At 41.7% G+C, this 20,033-nt stretch overlaps 1 protein-coding gene across 3 annotated transcripts in view; it reads right to left on the minus strand.

Annotated features, from left to right (window-relative positions):
- The window catches only part of LOC137191770 (RNA-binding motif, single-stranded-interacting protein 3-like), a 138,377-nt gene extending 119,006 nt beyond the window's left edge, over positions 1 to 19,371 (minus strand). The window contains exon 1 of one of the 3 annotated variants that reach the window (XM_067602152.1): positions 17,871 to 19,364. In XM_067602152.1, coding sequence (XP_067458253.1) covers positions 17,871 to 17,945 — 75 coding nt within the window. In that variant the 5' untranslated portion in view covers positions 17,946 to 19,364. Of the gene's footprint in view, positions 1 to 17,870 lie in introns of all 3 variants that reach the window. The other 2 variants (XM_067602151.1, XM_067602154.1) reach the window with 2 other exon arrangements.
- Positions 19,372 to 20,033: the final 662 nt, after the last annotated feature.

Below are 20,033 nucleotides of genomic sequence, written 5' to 3' on the forward strand. Positions count from 1 at the left end.
CAAGCGGGGGAGATCCTAGTGTCATTATGTAATGTCCATTATGTTACAGTATGATGTGGACTCTGCATCTCTTGATTTTTCTGCATGCTGCTGTGCCCACTGCAGTGTTTCTGTGAGTGCAATACAGCTACATACACTCATTGAGCACTTTATTTGGAACCTGTGCAATTTGATGCAATCCAGTGTACTGTAACAGCTCTGCCATAAATCATTTTAAGCTTATACATTTTCAGTTTTTATTGACATTGTAGGAAAGCTGATAACTCTACTTTATATTTATTGTTCAGGTAATAGTGGGTGATGGTGGTGAACTGGCGTGCTCCTAAAATTTTGTCCCCCTCATGTATGTTGATAGGGTGAATCCTGAATCCTGCCACTCAAATGATCTCATATACACACATTGAGAAGCAGAGTTGTTTCTGGACAGTACACAGTCACAGTCACAGTACCCCATAACAAGAGATATCCATTACTGGAATACATTGACTTTTTGAAAATAATCCTTTGGATCAACTTACTGCAGTGCAATAAGAAGATTGGTTGCAGTTACCTCTGTCTGCTTAGTATTTAATCCATTATGGAGCTTCTGGGATAATGCAAACCTACAGCGTAAAATTCAGTCACCAGTACGATCATTTTAACATGCGCCACACAAACCTGCGCTGTGAAATACTGGACATTGGACACCCCAAATATTGAAAGAAATTGGTAGCAATTTTCAGCATGTCATCATATGCCTTGTATGCAGGTGGGTCTGCCACCATACTGGCTGAGAGTCCCCCACATCATTGATTTCTTCTTGAAAGAGACAGGGGGGACTGAGAGAGACCTCCGCTGAGAGGATAATTCTAGGGTTGGTATTGGTAAGAGTGCTACAGTTAGTATTTTCACAGCGGTGCACTGAATGCTCCTCCTGTTACACTCAGAGCCTCCATTGCATCTAATCTAGCAGTTGACAGCTGCCGTGTGTGTGTGTGTGTGTGTCTTTGTGTGAATGTGTATAATTTCAATGCGCGCAAATACTCACTGTACATCATTCAAAAGTATAAGCCAATGGGATATCGGGGTAAGGGGATTCAGGATATTGTAGTACAGAAAGTAAAACTAATGGGATTATAATAAAGCTATAAAAGTGGTAATGTCCATATATCAGGTAATATGCATGTGTTATGTAACTGCATGTGTCCGCTGCTGCTTATCCAGGTGGCAAAATAACATCTGTATATATTTAATGATACATCTGAAATTACGGCCACTGTTGGTACCTAACTTTCACTGAAACAAATTGGATTCAGGCTTTAGGTATGCTTTTGGGCAATGACTATTTGTTTACATTTTAATATTAATACAGTGTCTCCAAATTTTCCTAGCATAAGGGATGCATTGGTCATGTATATTTCTGCAGCATTGCCACCCATATCATAGCACCTCAAAGCACCAAGAATAAATATTCAGGAGAAAAGACAAAACAAAGTAACAATAGGAAAAATGGGTAAACAAAGCATTACAGATCAAGAATAACAGAATACAGTGATGTTAGTATTAGGATGGTTTGGGAAATCCTGTGCAGCTCAGCCAATTTCAATATGTTGGAATGAGTCAGTCACCCTGAGTCATAGGTCGTCCCAAAAACAGCACAAAACAGTGGGAACTAGTGCTGGGTGTTATGACCAAAAATCAGGGTTTTCCCTGGATTTTTTTGAGACAAAGGTAACAAAGGCTGGACAACGTGCATGGTGTGGCGTACACAGTTTGTGCGTGCACCTTTAGAGTGTTCATGATTTTGAGGGTTCATAGGGATTTAAATTTTATACCAAGATGGAGCAGAAAGATTAAAAATAAAGGTTGTGACAAATAACTGTGTGTATTATGTAGGCCTAGGACGGTGTGCTTATCTCTCGATTTGATACTATCATGATACTTGGGTGCCAATTCAATTCAGAATTGATTCTCAATTCAAAACCGATTCTCGATAGAATGAATAGAAAAGGGGAAACTATTTTCAGTCTCTTGCTCGAGTAAACTGTGTGCCAAAAAACATTCACTGCTGTCCTTATTCCACTGAAATACAAAATGAAACTTAACTGGCAGATAAGATAAATCGTCCGCAGCCTTTTTATTTTAAAAGGTTAACTGCGTTAATTAATGAATTGATTAATTTGAACGCATTTTACAGTCTCCTGCCTGTATGAGAATAACAAAATGAGGGGAGTGTTCCACTGTGTTGTTATTAATGTTATGTCTCCGGCAGTGGATAGTAGCCTCTCTTTTTTGTTCCGTCAATATCACATGCTGGAATTTTCAACAAAGGTGGTGGCCAGTAATACAAAGGCCTTTGAGTTAGATAGGCAGGGAAAACCCTGTGTAAATGCACATATAAGCTATGCACTATGTACATAGTTAGGCAGCTGAGCATGTGCATACAAAGATGCTTATATATATGAACACGGAGATGCAGCCACCCAGGGTCTTAATAATTTATACAGGAAGTTAAATCAATGAAATATGCAGACTGTAGCTGTAACACATGTAGCAGACAAAAGTCTCTGTCTCCTCTGATGGTTTTGCAAAAATGATAGCATGGTGGTTGAGTTACAAGCAGAACTGAAGAGAGCCAAAAAAAATAATCATGAACTATTAATTTAGTCGTGGCTTCAGTTAATTCTCACATTGCTTTTGCCAAAATTTGACAGCCCATGGACTCATTCCACTGTGTTTTTAGCACAGTTTTGTCAGTAATAAAGGCTCGATGATTGTTATACCGAACTGTACAAACACCCCGCCAATAATAAGCAAGTTTCTGCTGCTCTTTAAACCTTGGCTAAAGTGTAGGCGAAATACATGTTCAATATTTGAAAAAGCGAGAGGGCTGATGACTAGTCAAATTTCACAAGCAGCGTTACCACTTTTGAAACTGTTATGTTGTCTGTTCAAGTTAAATCAAGCACACCTAAAGCATTTAAAAGCACTTTAAATGTTATTTTTACCCTGAACTGTCAGTCTCCTACATACAGAAAGACTAACGTGGAAAGACAGTTCTGCGAGCGACTTAGCAAATGAACTATTATTATTGGAGACTGCCTTGACTTTAAACAGTGGGGTGTCTGGGTGGGGGAGCTTGAATATGCAGTAATTCAGCCTCCCACTGACAGAAACTGCAAGGTTATAAGTATATTAAAAGAAAGAAAGATGAAAAAAAAAACCCAGCTGCAATGTAATCTATTTCCCATCTCCTTCACTGAGATAAAGAATCTGGGACATTCAGTAGGGACATACAGATCTGTGGATGACACTGTAAAACCTCCATACTTCCCCTTCACAATGGCACTTCATAGTGGTAACATAGACTATATACAGCAGAGAATATTGCTGAGATGTCAGAACAGTGATTAGTGTTCTCAATACTGTTATAGTGGCTCTGCTAATCTGCTGCTTTATTGTACAGCTGCACCAATATCAGCAGCAGAGTAACTGCATCCAAGATTTGCACACAAAAACCCTATCCCAATGTCCTCAACGTTGTCACAAGAGTCTCTCTCCCTTTCACACACACACACACACACACACTCAGTACAGAGTGCGCTGAAAGGCCAGGCAGTGCAGCACGCCTCAGTAGTGTGTGCCAGCCTAATCTAGTCAGGCCTTTTATCCCATCGCCTCCCTCCACTTCCACTTAAGTCAACACTTCCCTGAGAGCTACAAAGCTAGTTTGCACCCTCGACACACACGTACTCATGCGCACACGCACACGTGCACACACTTTACTTCTCCTCCTTCGTTGTTAGTCTCTGTTTATCTCTCACTTTGGCACTCTCGCCTCATCTCTCTGTGTGTCAGTTACAAGCACAAACGCACATCTCACGCATGCACGCTCTTGAACACGTGCTCACACACACACACACACGAACGGTCACACACAAAAATATACTCGGACACACATACTCTCACACAACTTTGAGAAAGGCTGGTAGTCTCTGAGGAGAGCCAGTAGTGTGAATGAATAGAAGCTGAATGTAGCTTAACAATCTGTGCCCAGTCAACTGAGTTGGCCTTCGCCCAGGCTGTGAGTTGGTACCCCAGAAAATAATTATCCACTGAACAAAGGTATAACTACACCGTGGCAGTGATTATAGAGGTCCCCGTGAATTCAATGCGTACTGGTTTAGTCAGCAAGTCCTCATATCTAAACAACAAAAAAGGACACTCTTTAGACGGACCACTGTTCCAAAAACAACTCATTTTCTAAACTGCCACCCCTATGGTTAGAGTTTGGCTACGGGTAGGGAATAATCACCTTCATGACTAAAAGACAGTCGAAGGGGAGAGAAATCATTTTGCACTTGTCAGGAGAATGTAAAAATGTGTCATTTATTGCATTTTAACATCTGACCAGAGCCTACTGAATTCAAAAATCTTTCTTCACGGAAGGGGTGGAGCCCCAGAAGCGGTAGGCATACGGGAAGTGAAGCTTTAACTATGTCCTTGTTTATAAGTATTGGTGCCTTTATTCATAAATGTCAAGTTGAAATGTCACAAACACCAGACCAGCCTGCCAACAGACAACACAACATGGTGATTTGGTGTTATACTATCTTTAGAAAATCACTGGCATAAGAGTAGACACACACGCAATTTCTCCCTGACACACACACACATACACACACACATGCACTGAGGGAAATATAAACAGCTTACTTTCAAGTGTCATTAGTGACCATTCACTTTGGACGTGCTCCCTGCAATCAGCAACAGCCTATGTTTGGACTGTCTTAACACGCATGCCCACACGCACTCACACACACAGAGTTACGTAGACAGCTCTGATAAAAAGCATGAGAGCTCAGAAAAGTAATTTGACTGAGGCCCAACAAAAGGAGTGTTTTCACAGGATAATCCCCAGCTGGGACTGCAGGGGTTCAGTGTGTGTTTGTGTGAGTGTGTATGTGCGTGCATGCGTGCGTGCGTGCCAGAACCCTGGAGAGTGGGTGTCTTTGTTTGTGTGTTTGTACTTGTGCAATTGTGAGTGTGTGTGTGTGTGTGTGTGTGTGGGATCAAGTCGAGCAGGGAGGGTTTTATTCAGGATTTCATTAGCAGGGAATAGGAGATGTTTGGCCTGGCCAGCCACCCCTGGCTCAGGGACAAGAGTGTGTCTGTAACCCAGCTAAACTGTCTGTATGGGCAAACACGGTGGCAGTTTTATGGACTTTAACTGTGTTTCTTTACATATTCCTCTCAGACTGAGATAGAGTGCAGAGGTTGAGCTCTAGAGTTTGTTCACACTAGGATCTGTCATACTGTGCTGTTGGATCAAGCGTCAACAACCACGGCTTGAAACTGGAGCCAATGCGGAAGTCCCTCTAAGTGCAATACCACTGATGGTTGCTAGATGCTGGATCCAAAAAATCCCTGGCTCCAATAGACTCCGATTCAAAAAGCATCGACTTCTCTCATGAAATACTAAGTCAATAAATTTTTTTAGCGAGTCATTATGGTCTCAATCTCTGGATTCGGGTCCTCTAATAAGTGTGCTGGTGGTCATTTTGGAAATTATTGCTCCATTAATTATATAAAAACACGAATAGTAGCTTTGATGTCTGCTGTGTGAGCGTTGATTGACAGCTGTGACATGTTGACAGTTCACTCCCCAGCTCCAGGACTCGCACTCGGACTATTGTCGCAATATTTCGGAAAGTTTAATGTTACTTGATAACAATACCTGCCATATTAGTTAGCTAATGTTAGCACAAGTCCGCAGTGCTCAGTGTTTTCAGTAAGTTAGCATTAGCTTGGGTCCGAGGTAGCGGGGTGTTGTTTTCAGTGCATGAAAGGAAACACCCTGCACTTCTTATTTGGAAGGTCCTGGTTCCAAACAGAAAAGATGGCGCTGACTGTAAGCAGCAACTCTGGGCTTTAAACTGGCTGCGATGCAAACCAACGGGTGACATCACGACTTACTACATCCATCTGTATATAGTCTATGTGTTGGATACAAAAAAGGCTTTCTGTGTGATCGTAAACACTGACATGGACATGGATTATAATGACATGGATTTAATACTATCAGTGGTAAAACGCCACTAAGTGAGACACTGGTGTATTGAGGAGAAGGCACAGTGTGTGCTAAGGCTGATTATTTTTGCAGGGTTTTAAAATTATTACTTTTCGGGAATGTATTATTATTCTCTGGAGAAACAGTTATCTCTCTCATTTTTTGTTATTGGTTAATATTAAGGAGATTATAAGGTAACAATTTAATAAAACAATATATGTGAATAGAATACATCAATTCTCTTTAAAAATACACTTCTCTTAGATGGAAAATACACAATGCTTAGCATACAGAATATTGGTGATCTATTTTTTGGCACATCATCTTACCAGTTTGTATATGTCCAAGTGGTTCTATTGAGCATCTTTTTAAGTGCTAATCTGAGATAATTACTGTATGCAGTAACATTGAAGCAGAATCCTACACATGGAGCCATTTTAGAGAGGATTTTGTCTAGCTGTTTTGGTGGTTTGAGGTATGTGAGCATCAATCTAAGGTAACACTGGAACACCCAAATGGAAATTTATGGGATGGAGGCAAGATTTTCCTCTTCATTGCTACTTAAATTTGGTTTGGAGAAGGCAGCTTTCTCTCAGTATGTGTATTAGTCTCCAGCTCAAATACATGCATGCAAAGAGATACACACATGCTTATAACCCTACGTTCCAACAGTTATTTGGCCAAGGAAAAGGGAGTAGACTTTGGTGAGGCATGCTTGTAAATACCAGGATTATAATTCCTGGGCTTCATCCTCAGTGTGCACCAGTGTCAAGAAAATTTGTGTACAATATAGGGATCTAATGATGAACTCTGTGACTTCATTGCAGTGTGTACAGCCTAAACCTAACCCTAAGATTCCTAAATGGATTTATAGTTGACACCATAAATGGGAGTCCTCAGTTCCGCCATAGATAAGTATGGTGTAGGTTGTGACTTATATTTCAGTGTGAGATTTCACCCATTGATAGCACCACCGCAAAGTGGAAGCATCATAACTGATCAGCAGGGATTAAAGCGAGAAAAGATTTGTGAGCCTGAAATGTTGCCCAGGAGGAAATGTGTACAATGTATTGAATTAAGTATTATATGAATTTAAAACTGTTCTATGCCTGAAATCAGGCATGGTGCCTGAGAACTTTAAGCCCTGTGATCAGGCCGTACTGCGCTTTAATTATATTCCCCCATTAACCGTGTTTACATTGCTTTATTTACTTTGTGATAAGAGCATTGCTGGGAAGGTCCACCTTGTTTCATTAATAACTGTGAGCGGTGAACAGAAGGTTTGCAATGGAGATGGGTTTGCAAGATGTGTGTTACTAAAAAAGGAGAAGATACCCAAGTCTTTTTTTCAATCAGAGTTCTTGCAGTCCCCAAGTGGTATCTACACATCTTGTAGTTACATTTTTGATTAGCTACAGCAGCTATATGCCTATGCTCCATAGCTATATAGTGATACAACCCTGCACAACCAAAAATAAGCTTTTCGTCTCACTTCCCTTCAAGTTAAAGGTTTCTGGTCCATGTTCACACATCATTTGACATTTTCAGTTTGTTTTTTTTCAGGCTTTGCCTGCCAAAGTGTGTGTCAGCCTCAGTACACTCCATGACCCCATAGACATTTATACTGTAATTATTAGTACAGCATATTGTAATTAACAGTAATCTTGTTTAGTTAATTTTGAGTTTGGAATAGAAAAGGCTCAAATCTGTAAATTTTTGTCTAATTTTGGTAATGGGTGCGTAAAATAAAATGTATGTAATATGTACAGTATAGACAGGTTTATACTCACTTTTAGTGACTGATCTTGCTACACCCTGACGTGTGTTTTCTAAGACCAAGTGTGGCCTATCAACTGCCAGTGAAAAACAGAAATCTTAGGGGCTCATACCATCAAGTCCACAGATGATGACAGCTACTCTAACGAAACTGAATATTGTTTCTTCTTTTAAATGTAGCAAAAGATAATCACTGGGGCAGCTTTTAGACTTTTTCACTTTTTCTCCACTGAAAACTCAGGACTCTCTTTGCTACAGAAACTACTTCTCTTATTACTTTCTCCTCTCTCCATAAATGGCTAGATTCAACAGGTCCAGTTCTTTGGAAAATGTTAAAAGGACAGTCTGTGAAATATAAAGAAACTGCAGTAGCTGAAGAAAGAAGTGTAAATGACAAAATTGTTCGAGTGTGTTGAAGATCACAGATTGATTCACTTTAACTGTGTAAAGGTATTCAGGAGTGGAATTTTTCCTTTAACATGCTTGACCTGCGCTGCCTTGAGACAAGAATAGACATAGTAAAAGCTTCAAGGAGAAGAGTGAGCGTGAGAAAGGAAAAAGAGAGGAGAGAGAACGAGATAGAAGGAAGCAACAGCTAAGTAGGATGAGGAACAACAGATGGGGGAGAATCCCTCAGGCCATTCTTGCAATTATCTCTCCGGTCCCCGGTGTAGGGATCACTCGCCCACCAACGCACAAACCCTCACACCACACCCTGTCACACTCCCACCAGGGAATTCACACAATGAATGAAAGAAGAATAAGAAATGCACCGACCACATTCCCAAGTCAATAGCAATAATGACATCATGCATTTAATCCACAGACCGTACACGAATAATGATAGTATGTTATAGATTAACATTTCTATAACAAAACACATGTGCCTTTTATATTTTTGCCAGAAATTGTAAAACCCACACGTCTTTTCAATTCTACTGAAATATTACTATTACAGCTTCTTGCCTTTCTCCAACACATTTTTCCGCCCTTCTGATCCTGAACAGGATATGCAGTTTAGAAGATGGATGAATGAAGGTGCGTGAGAAATTATAGGCTAATTAAATGTAGAATTCATTATAGACCATTAAGTTGTTGTTGTTAAGTCTGAACTAGATGCTAAATTATAGCAGGCTTTCATGAAAAATCTAATTTTATTCATCAAGAAACTAAATCAACATCCTAATTACAGTATCCTGGGTCAATTTGTGTGTACTTTAAAAAGGGGGAAACTGATATACTGAACTGAAACAATGAGAGATCAGTGAGATTAAATGTGATAGCCTGTGGGTTGTAGTATAATGAATATAGACAACACCTGTTCATATGTGAGGGACTGGCTGACCTGTGTCCCATGCCCATATTATGTGCAAACTGCTTGACACAGGGATATTATGGGTCAACAAGTTTTGTATGGAAAGGCTCTCACACAGATCGTTAAAAAACCCTTCATGCAGGAACTGACCTTGAGATTACTAAAACCTAAAAAGATGTCTTTTTTCACCAAAATACACAGCTTTTTTTAGTCCTAACAATGAGAAAACAGCACATAATGAATAACAAAATACAGGACAATAAATTTAACAAGTAGACTATAATTAGAAATCACCTTGCCAGCCAACCGCTGAAATCCAGTAAGAACACGAAAAAAAAACTGTTTTCTTTGCTAAATGTGCTTTAATTTGTGCTGAAAAAGCAAGGAAACAGATGAAAATGGCTAAATATGGCTGAAATGTTGAATGGAGAGTTGTGGACAACACAAACTGTAACCTCTGCAGAGAGCTGGAGGTCAGTATACTTTAGTAATTTAGGTGAACTGTGGTTCTGCACTGAAATCTAGATACACCATTTTATATACAGTATAATGTCATAAATTCATTCTCACTTACAGAACAGCACACTATTTTGCAATTTCCTCATATTTAAATACTTATTTCTCCCCTTAATGACAATGACAGCTTTTTGACAGTGTAATCTTATACAGTGTGTGGTGGTTATACTGTCAACACCAACTGGCTCAGACTGAAACATGATCGGTCAAATTTGGTCCAATCATTTGTAAAACCCAAATCATAATTACTCATTACATAATAAATTATAATGTGTGTCCATCCGTTTAGTGTAAAAAGAGGTATTAGACTGCTGAGCACCATAAACACTGTCACACCATCTCTGAATCAAATGCTGAACCATGTGGTGGAATATCAAGTACATGTACTCCTCTGATTTTAATGGATGTACATGGGGTTGTGTGAACATCGTGTATGTAATATATATTAAAAGGTTACAACTTGTATGATGTAGAGATATTAAAATCTAGGCAGAATCTCCTTCTATTTCCAGGAACTAGATCAGCTTCAAGGCCAAGAAGCCTTACCCTCTGTGCTGAATTACACACACACACACTTAAAATAGCTAACAACTAGAGGTTCTGCTCTTTGTCTCTCCCTTTTGATCCCACCAATAAAGTCTTTGTCAGGCACTTAGCACTTGGTTCTAAAAGCCAGCATACTGATGGCCTGAGGTGCACATCTCAAAGAGTTCAGTGTGAGCCTTGGACACTTTTTAAGACCTCAGTGTTGCAGTTGTAGTTTCCTGTGAGTAAATTTAGCTCCAAACACTATTTGCCAAAACATCTGCGTACTATCTGGAATTACGTTTGCTGCCGGACAATATTAGATCATTAGACATTCTAACAGGAAGTGTAGGGGACTATTGGAGCCCTCAGCAGTTTCCGTGGTGTAACTGTTTGAGGTAGAGGGCTCTGACAGGAGCTTTTAAGAGGCAGAGAATCCATTAGACAAGGGTCGCTACAAAGTGGCCAACTATTAAAAATGCAGCAGCACCATTATTCCCTGACCCAGCCTACAACTTCTGTCTCCTTCACTGCATCACTCTTTAGTTCCCTTTGGTTCTCTATCTTATCAGTAGGAATTCTTTTTCGTTACAGCCATCTGTTCTCTTTTTGATATATCTCACTCTACTCTCCTTCATATCCCTTTTTCTCCCCTATCCTTCTTTCTCTCTCCCTCCTCCACATATTTTCTATTACAAAACTGGCAGGTGTGAGCCTCCCTCACCCCTGCATGCATGTGCTGACCCACTGAAGCTTTTTCACTCCTATTCAACAGAGAAAGAGGCACTGGTCAGCGACCGCTACTGTACTGGGACAAGAATAGAACAGCCCACGGAGAATAATAAATGGACATATATGGGTGGTTAGGAGAGTCCCTTTTAAGCAGTAAAAACTACCCAGGCCCGGCAAACTGAACAGATGGTAGGAGAGAGGGAGAGAGAGAGCCCAGAACACAGTGGGAGAGAGGCAGGAAAAGAGAGAGCAGGGAAAGGAGGGAGAGAAAGTATTGGGTAGGGTATTAGAAGAAAGCAACATAAGGACATTCTCTATTCTCTACATTGGCATATGATGCTATCAAGAGCGGAAAAGGGATCCAAACAGAATAGCTGGGTCTTAAACAACAAGCACATGATAATATTGTCAGAGTCGGTTGTAAAACTACAACTGATGCAGGCAGATGTGTGAGCAGAAACAGAGCATGAGCAGAATGCATGCTATGCTATAAACCCTATACTCTGTGTTTACTTTGCACAACACACACACGCAATTCAGTTTCTGCATGTGTGTGTGTGTATATGTGTGTTATGTGCTCTGCATAATTCATGGTCGCTGTTTCTGCTAAGGCAAAGTACTTTATGTTTGACAAGAGGAGGAACAGAAGTTTGGAAGGAAACAAGCAAGGAAGGAAGAAAGTAATGTGAAAGGGGGGATATCGTGAAAAGATTAGTGTACGAGTTAATCAATTTTTTTGGTGTCTCTTTTAGTTTACACATGCATATCTCCGTGTTGTGTGTGTCCCTCTTTCTCTCCTGCCTTTATGATGTTTATTCATTACTGCTAAGCCGACCACTGACCACATTTATCTAGCGCATAATAGAGAGTAATTGAATGTGAAAAGCTCATTTTTGAAAGGATGAAATATTCTATTTAGATGTCCGGGCGTGTCCGCATGTGTCATTACTTTGTTATCAGCTGAATGCTGTTTCTCATTACCCTAATTAAAGCTCCTTGTGTGCCACTGAGCATATTAGCACACTGATCTGCAGCAAACTAATGATCGGCTGGTTGATAGTGTGACTTTTTTTTCTCTTTCAACCTCTCTCTTATCTCGCTCTTAGTGATTATCATCAAAGATTCACATCCTCAGTCAATCATCATCAGAGGCTAAAAAGATAAAAAAACGTGAATAGCGCTACTACATTCAGAGGCGTACCATGCATGCATATATAGATGAAAGTTCACACATAGGCGTGTATATAGAAAGAGACGTAAAATCACGTGCAAAGGGAAAGTAGAGCAGCAACAGCAGAGAATGGAGGCATAAGAGTAGAGAAGAGAGAGAGGTGTCCAGCAGATGAAATTTATAAGAATGTTTCTCTGATTATCAGAAGCTTTAGGGTGGGAAAGAACATCCGTGAAAAGAAAGAGTAGAACAAGAACACAGTTGCGTATATCATCAATGCCATTTTTCTGCTTCTTAAAAAGATAGCATGTTAGATTTTGTTGTTTTTGCTGTGATGACATATTCCACCCCAACCATGCCAAAACACTTAAAAAGTCACAGCAGCAATCACAAGCCACAATAATTTGTTTTGCACTGTCATTTGGACCAATTAGGGATTTCACAGAATGGATTTCCTGCAAAACGTAAGAAAAATGCTTTCAGCTGATTACTAAATTATGCCTGCTAAGAAACAGAACGGGCATCGACTGAAACCAGCTCACAGAGGCAATTAAGAAAATCTTGAACATTGATTGTATTTAAGAATGATAGATTTGAGCTATTGCTTGTAGGGTTAAAGTCCCTCCAGCTATACCCTCTGGTTAAATTTTAACTAATCACAGAGAATACAACAATGCAGCTGCGCCTGAGCGTTATCCCCTCCCTCCGATCCCCTCAATCCCTCTTATAGCCATGATTAAGGGCCACTAGGCTCATATAAGAGTGCATGCTGTCCCTCCCCACCCCCTGCTAATGTACACTAACTGTACCTATAACCCATTATGGAGGCCGAGCAAGAGCAATTCTCTGTTTAATAGCCTCACATTTATACATACTCTGTCATCTGGCTAGGCATTGTTAGTTTAGTCATTTCATAACTGCCTTTGTGCGAAGATGGTGCATGTGTGCTTGTGTGTGTGTGTTTAAGATTGCTATTGTAAGAGAGGCAGAGAAGGCAGTGCACATATACACACACGATTGATTTCCACAGGAGGAGAGCCTCCACTCTCTGGAATCAACATTAATAAGAGGCCATTTACATCTCCAATCAGATCAGTGAGCAAGATAGAGCGAGAGGGAGAGAGAAAGAGAGGGAGAGCAAGCAAGACAGAGGTGGAAGGTGTGACAAAGAGCTTACAAGACTGGGTAAAAACCTAGTATACGGCTGGACCATGTATGAAACACCAGAGGGCTTTTAATTTGAAACAACGGATACAGGAAGTGGTGACACATGGCGACACCCGGCTGAGGCGAGTGATGAAACTACACCATTGGTCAGCCCTCAGCAGCTTTGGCTGACCAATGGTGTAACTTCATCACTCAGTTAGTGATTCACTCACTCAGTCAGTGACAGACATTCGTGTTTATAGGGCTGCTCCCTGCTGTCCAGCCAACAGCCCACACAATAAATACTACCGTTAAGTCTTTGTCTGCTTTTGTCCAGTGTACACAAAGAAAAAAGCTTGAAAGCCACCTGCACACCTACATTCACACCCACACACACACACACTCATATTTGAAGTCAAAGAGCAGCACAGGCAGATCAAACACTATGCTGGTCCATATAGATGTATAACTCAGCTATTCTATGGGGCCTCAGACACGCACACACACACACACGGAACTGTTCTTCTGGGATCCAGAGAGCTTTAATGACAGCAAGCTATACTGAGAAAGGGTCAGGCAGGGGAGTCACCGTTCAGAGGCCACACACATGCAGACACACACACACACACACACACAGGATATTGGGGCGTGTGGTCCATTGAGGGTGCCGCCCCTCCTGAAATTCCAATTGTGAAATGCATATTTTAATGAAAAATCGTTTTTGATATTGTTTGTCGTGTCTGTATATAAATTCCACTCTTTTACTCTCATATAAATCCTACATAATTACAGAAACATGCAATGACTGATGAAAAAGCACTGCCCACAATCTCTGTGTGCCGAAGGGTGTACTTTTTGCCGCCCAACAGTGGTTTGCGTGTAATATGGTAAATGCTAAGTTGGATCAGCCGCAAGGACAAAACCCGATGAGTGGGGTTAAGGTTAGTGATAAGGTTAGGGTTAGAGTTACGTGCACAATGAAGAAACACAATAAATACAGATCTTGCAAGAGTTTCGCAAATTGTCCCTCTGGCTGATCCAATCTGGCACCAATTGTGTAATATGTTTGGCTTTTCCTGGTGGCCCCTGATTGGTTGACACTGCACGCCGAAAATAACTGGATCTGGGGCAGAAAATTTTACACCCAAGAAATGTTGCCAGATTGGCCAATTGCTGCTTCCTTATTAGATAACATTTGGGCAGGCAGGCAAAACGTACACGGATCATTGTGGTACTGTGGTGATGACTGTAAAGTGAAAGCAGTTTCTAAGCAGCAACCCAAAGATACTTTTTTAAACTTTTAGAAACTGCTACCCGAGCCGCTAGCCACCGGCAGCTGGCTCTTTGCTACATTGTACGGCGTATGCTCAGGGACAAAATACATAGAGCTACCTGGGACCGTAGCCCCACCCAGTGGAAAAGTCACGCCATTCCACTGCAGGATGCCTGTACATAGAATTTACACACACACACACAGTACATACAGAAGTGTGCAAGATAAACTCAGTGCAGTGAAAGACAAAGATACGGGTTCATATACAGCCACGGATGCAAAGCTGACATACAGATGCAGGTTTTATTCATATATGGACGTGTATGTGAACACACACACATGCAGGCGCAGCCGAGAGAGAACACTGGGGAAGGTAGGATCCAATTTGATTTGACCTTGACAGTAGAGAGAGGGAGGGCTGGTGGGATGGAGGGATGGATGGTGTGTAAAGAATGAAGTGATGGTCTAGGCCAGATGCTTGTTGCAGATACTTGAGAGAAATGAGATGACCCTGAACTGATCGAGATAAATCATAGAACAAGAGACAGCAGTGTGACACGGTGACATCTGTACACATAAAGCGCTGTGACACATGTGCATCAAATGTTGAAGTTAATCTAACGTACATGTGCATGCAGCATAATATCATGTGTAATAAACTGACAAATCACAAAGAGAATTTATTAGATGCCCCTGGATTCACTGACAAGGCTGTGAAGAACTGCTTTATTACTCGAAATAAGAGTATACCTTATTACAAATATGACGCAATCGCAACAATTTCATACAAAGAATATGAAGTTTTAGTGCACGCAACCACAAAATTAATGATTAAAATGCTGCCAAAAACACTCATTGACAAGAGGTTTTTTGCAGTGTTTGAAAAAAGAAAAATATTAATCAAGATATTGTTTTTATTTAATTCATTCTGGAGAGAGAAAAAAGATTAAAAAACACTTTTTTAGAGACAATTACCATACACATATTTTATATTATTCAGTAGCAGACATCCATTTACTTCTCCAGATTAGCAAACAAAAAGGCGCGCTTATCACTGGAGACGTTGTTTATTGCAACCAAATCACAGATGTGCATTAACAAGCAGTTTCCAGCTTCTGTTTGTTCATCTTGAGCACCCTTAAAAACATCAGACAGCTCCCAGATGTGAATGTGTGCAGCTCTGAGATCAGCAGATAAGGTTGGCAGTTCGTAAAAGAGTGCACATGTCATCTGCGAATGTAGTCTCGCTGTTAACTGGAGAAAAAAAAATATTTTCATTTCTAAACTGAAGCTAAAGAGCTGCTACTGAAGGTGTGTTAAAACAAACTAAATGTTTTTAGTCAGTGAGTACTTGAACTGAACTGAATCTGTCTTGGTTACGGATGTCCTGGGTTGATATGACATATTTTAGTTGATCAGTATCAGCTATATTAAATCTATTAAAATTCCAATCCTTTTCTCTTTTACCTCATTGTGCTCCATCTCCACTAGCGTTAATATGTACAGTCATCGTCGTAAACTGACATTATCCACAACTTGTGGCGGCGTGGCATGTGTTATAAAAACTTAACAAGCAGTGAAAACGTCTTCAATGTGGAGCCATTTTTAAATTGGAAAATTAAAGCAGGCTTACATCCACTTGTAATCTTTGTGTTTTGCAAGGCGGCAATAACAGCCTCTTTTAACATGACTAATTTGATACTGCACCAAATTCAAATGTGATTGTGCTTTAAAAGTTATTTTGGGGGTGTGCACTTTCTTTTGGGTCAGTGGTTTTGTAATTACAAGAGATATTTATATTTTTACAGTTTGTTAAAAATAAATGAAAAACATGAAAGTGTGCAGCCATGCAGGTACTCTCTATATAGAAACTTCTTAGAAACTGTTCTGAATTTACTGATTGTAATGTATTTTGTGTGCACTGCCTAAAGTGGAGAAATATAAACATCAAATTTAAACTTTTTTTTAAATTAAAGAAGTTGGATTGGGATCTAGGGCAAAAAAACTTTAAGTAACCCCACAAATGTATTGGTGGTTGAACTAATACTCAAGACTGGGACAAGATCTCTTCAGCGAACGCATCATACAGTCTGCATTTGGTTCAGGTTCAACATATTTTTAACCGTAGAGCAATAATTTTCTCACCTGTTCTTCCCACACTGTGTCCCCCCAATAGCATGATCTCTCTATTCTCATAGCATCCCGCACCTATACTTTTATCTTTTCTCCTGTCTCCATCTCTCTTGCCTACTGACATGTACACATTTACTAAATATTGCAACAAACCTGCCAACTCCTCACACTTACTATCTCACGAAAGAAAAAACAAATGAATCACAGCAGACAAAGGGAATGGCGGGCCAGGCGATATGATGCAGGAGCAATCGATTGGGCCTTAGTAATCCATTTTCCTCGTCTTGGTGGTAGAAGACTCAAAGTGTGTGAGTGTATGTGTGTGTGTGTCTTAGTGTATGCATGCCATGCCAAGACAATTTGAATAAAACAGAAAGAACAACAAGAAAGAAAGAAAGAAAACATCACACTGAGCTCAGTTTTCTCTACTCTAGGTAATCGGAGAACTGTATCAGGTTCCATCAATCACGTCTACAAATAGGCTATCATGGGTGAGTGTGGGCTGGGAGTACGGGGTGGGGATGGCCAGTGAAGAGAGGGATAGATAGAGGGTGGTGATGTTGGTGGTGGTGGTGGTGGTGGTGGTGTGACAGAGAGGGAGAGGGACAAAGTGGGAGAGAAAACAAGGGCTGAGGGAAGGGTGGGCCTCATGCCCTGAACTTGAACTTGGAGCTGGTGGGGTCGGAGAGGGGAGGATGGGGTCAAGCGCTGACAGGGGGAGTGGAGGAAAAAGGAAAAAACCCAGCTGAGTGACACTAGTATCTCCCTGCTCAGAGACAGATGGGGGTGAGGGGACAAACGGGCTGTTTAGCAATCCGTCTTATGAGGCAATTTCAGCTTCTACCTCTGTGCTTTCTCACACTGTTGTGGCCTAAGATCCAAACGGAGTACATTTTAGTGTTGGTGAAACACTTATCTTACTCTTTTGATATGCTCATGCACTGCGACCAGACCCTTTTTTTGGATCCTGGTTCATAGATAAAGGAACATTACATAGTTGTGGGAAGAACTACTTGTAAACCAAACACTTGTGAAAAACAAAATTTGTCTTGATCTGGCACTGATTAGAAAAGAAGATTTAAAGAGGCAGCAGATAGAGTTCATTAAAGAGATGATCAAAAGACGATCCTGAGACTCTAAAGATGAAACACTAATGTGCATTTGCAACACACAAGCCTGTTTATTGCCTTTGAAGTAGAGGGGTAAAATAGGTCAACACTGCTGACCATCCTACCTTGGTCTGGAGATAGTGGGGGTAGTAGTAGGTGTAGTGGGGGTACATTGGCTGCTGCTCCAAACGTTTTCCCATGTAGCTGGAATCCAACTGAAGGTCCTGGAGGCTGGAGATAGAAGCTCGCAGGTGGGGTACGATCACTCTGAGGGTCTGGCCTGGATCCTTAAGACGACTGTTTCCAAGTGTCGAGGACGCAGAGAGAAAACGCTCTTCTCTTGCTGGCGGAGGTATGTGTGTGATAAAAGCACAGAGGAAGGGATGGATAAAGGGTCCGATGGTACTTGAAATTTTAGTCTGTCTACTTGTCTGGGAGCTCACAGGGAACCTCACAAAACCAGTCCTCCTGTAGGTCTGGAAAGAGAGACAGAAGGAATCCGGAGTGGCAGCAAAAAAGGGGGGTTGGAAGAGGAGAAGGAAGGGTGAAGGAAAGGAAGATATGAAAGGATAGCAGGAGGCAATACAGGAAACAACAGGGGGGAATGAACAGCAGGACGGAGAAAGGGTAAAAGGAGAGGGAAGAAGAAGAAGATGATGAGGAGGAGGAAGAGGAGGAGGAGGAGGAGGAGGAGGAGGAAGAGGAGGAGGAGGGAGGAATGGATGGGATCCGGTTGCCGGTTCCTTGCACTCTCCGCTCTAAAAATCACACTCACTCTTCTCTCTTCTCTGCTGCCCTGAACATGCCCCTCAATTTGCTTTCCAGCGTCTTTCTCTTGTCTCTCTCCGTCTCTTTCTCTCTTCCTGTGTATCCGTTTCCTTGTCTCGTTCTTCCTCCCTCTCTCTCACACCAGACGAGACCCTGATCCCGCCGGGAGCTCGGCTGTATCCTGGAGAACACACGCTGTCCTCTGCTCTATCCTCTAAAGACAAGTGAAATCAGTGAACTCACACATGGATGTGGAGCTGGAGAGAAGAGAAGAGGAGAGGAGGAGATGGGAAGGAGGAGGAGGAGGAGGAGGAGGAGGAGGAGGAGAGAGGGTGGTCTGAAGCTGAAGCTGTGCCTTTTTTCTCACTCTCACTCACTCCCTCCCTCTTTTGTTAAGCTCCGGGGATAGATAGGTAGATATCGATGGAGCCCGGCGTGAAGGATGAGCAAAAGAAAAAGCCTTGGTAAAAACTCCTCTCGCTCAGGAAGAAGCAGATAGCCTTATCCAGACGCGCACTCACACAGAGGAAAATCCCTTCTGATCCACAAGGTGCCTCCTCCAACTCTCTTCTCTTTTCTTCTCTTCCCTTCTGCGATCCCTCTCTTTCTTCTCAGGCTCTCTCCCTGACAGCTTGCTTCCCACTGCGCCTGGCAGCCGTCACTGTGTGTGTATGGTGGTGGTGGTGGTGGTGGTAGTGGTGGTGGCGGCGGCAGCGGTGGTGGTGGTGTGTGTGCGTGTGGTATGTGTGTGACTGTGCATGTAACTGAGAGGGGAGTGTGTTTGTGTGGCTGTTGCCGTCTGCTCCACTCTGCGTGCTGAGGCATAGAGGGGCTCGGCTTCAGCGCAGCGACGCTCCTCCCTCCCTCTCTCTCTCCCTCTCTCTCTCCCTCTCTCTGTCTGTGTCTCTCTCCCTCTGTGTTTTTCATGGAACTATAGAACAGTGGGAGTGGTTGGTCCTGCCCTCATTCAAGCTCTGGTGTGCGTGTGTGTGTGTGTGTGTGTGTGTGTGTGTGTGTGTGTGTACTAAATAGAAACTGAGAGAAAAAGAGAGAGACAGAGATGGGCTGTTCTGCTGACTGAGAGGCGGAGTTGGGGAGGGAGTATGAAGAGCAGGAGCAGAAGGGTAAAGGGTGAAAAGAGGATACACAAGGAGTAGAATTTGGAAACAGAGAGGCCCCCCTACTGGCACTCTATAGGCGCAGCAATGGCACATTTTCTATAATAAAAGCTGTCTTCGGATTCATTAAACTGTGCATTAGTAAGACATAATATCCATTTTTCTTATTATATTTTTCTACTGTCTATCATACAGAACGGCACAATCAGATCATGCAAATGCACCTGCATAAAAACATGCAAGCACACAGGCTTCAATGACCATTCAAAAAATGTGTGCGAATGCCTCGGTGCACGCAGAGATTCTCCATTCAGACACGCACGGTGCCCAACATAGAGCGTGTATGTAGTTCAGTGGTAGTGTGGCACAGTGACCCACTGACACAGTGCTGCCTGTTATGTG

This window comes from Thunnus thynnus, chromosome 10 (genome assembly GCF_963924715.1).
Source record: "Thunnus thynnus chromosome 10, fThuThy2.1, whole genome shotgun sequence".
In the NCBI taxonomy this organism is placed as follows: domain Eukaryota; kingdom Metazoa; phylum Chordata; class Actinopteri; order Scombriformes; family Scombridae; genus Thunnus; species Thunnus thynnus.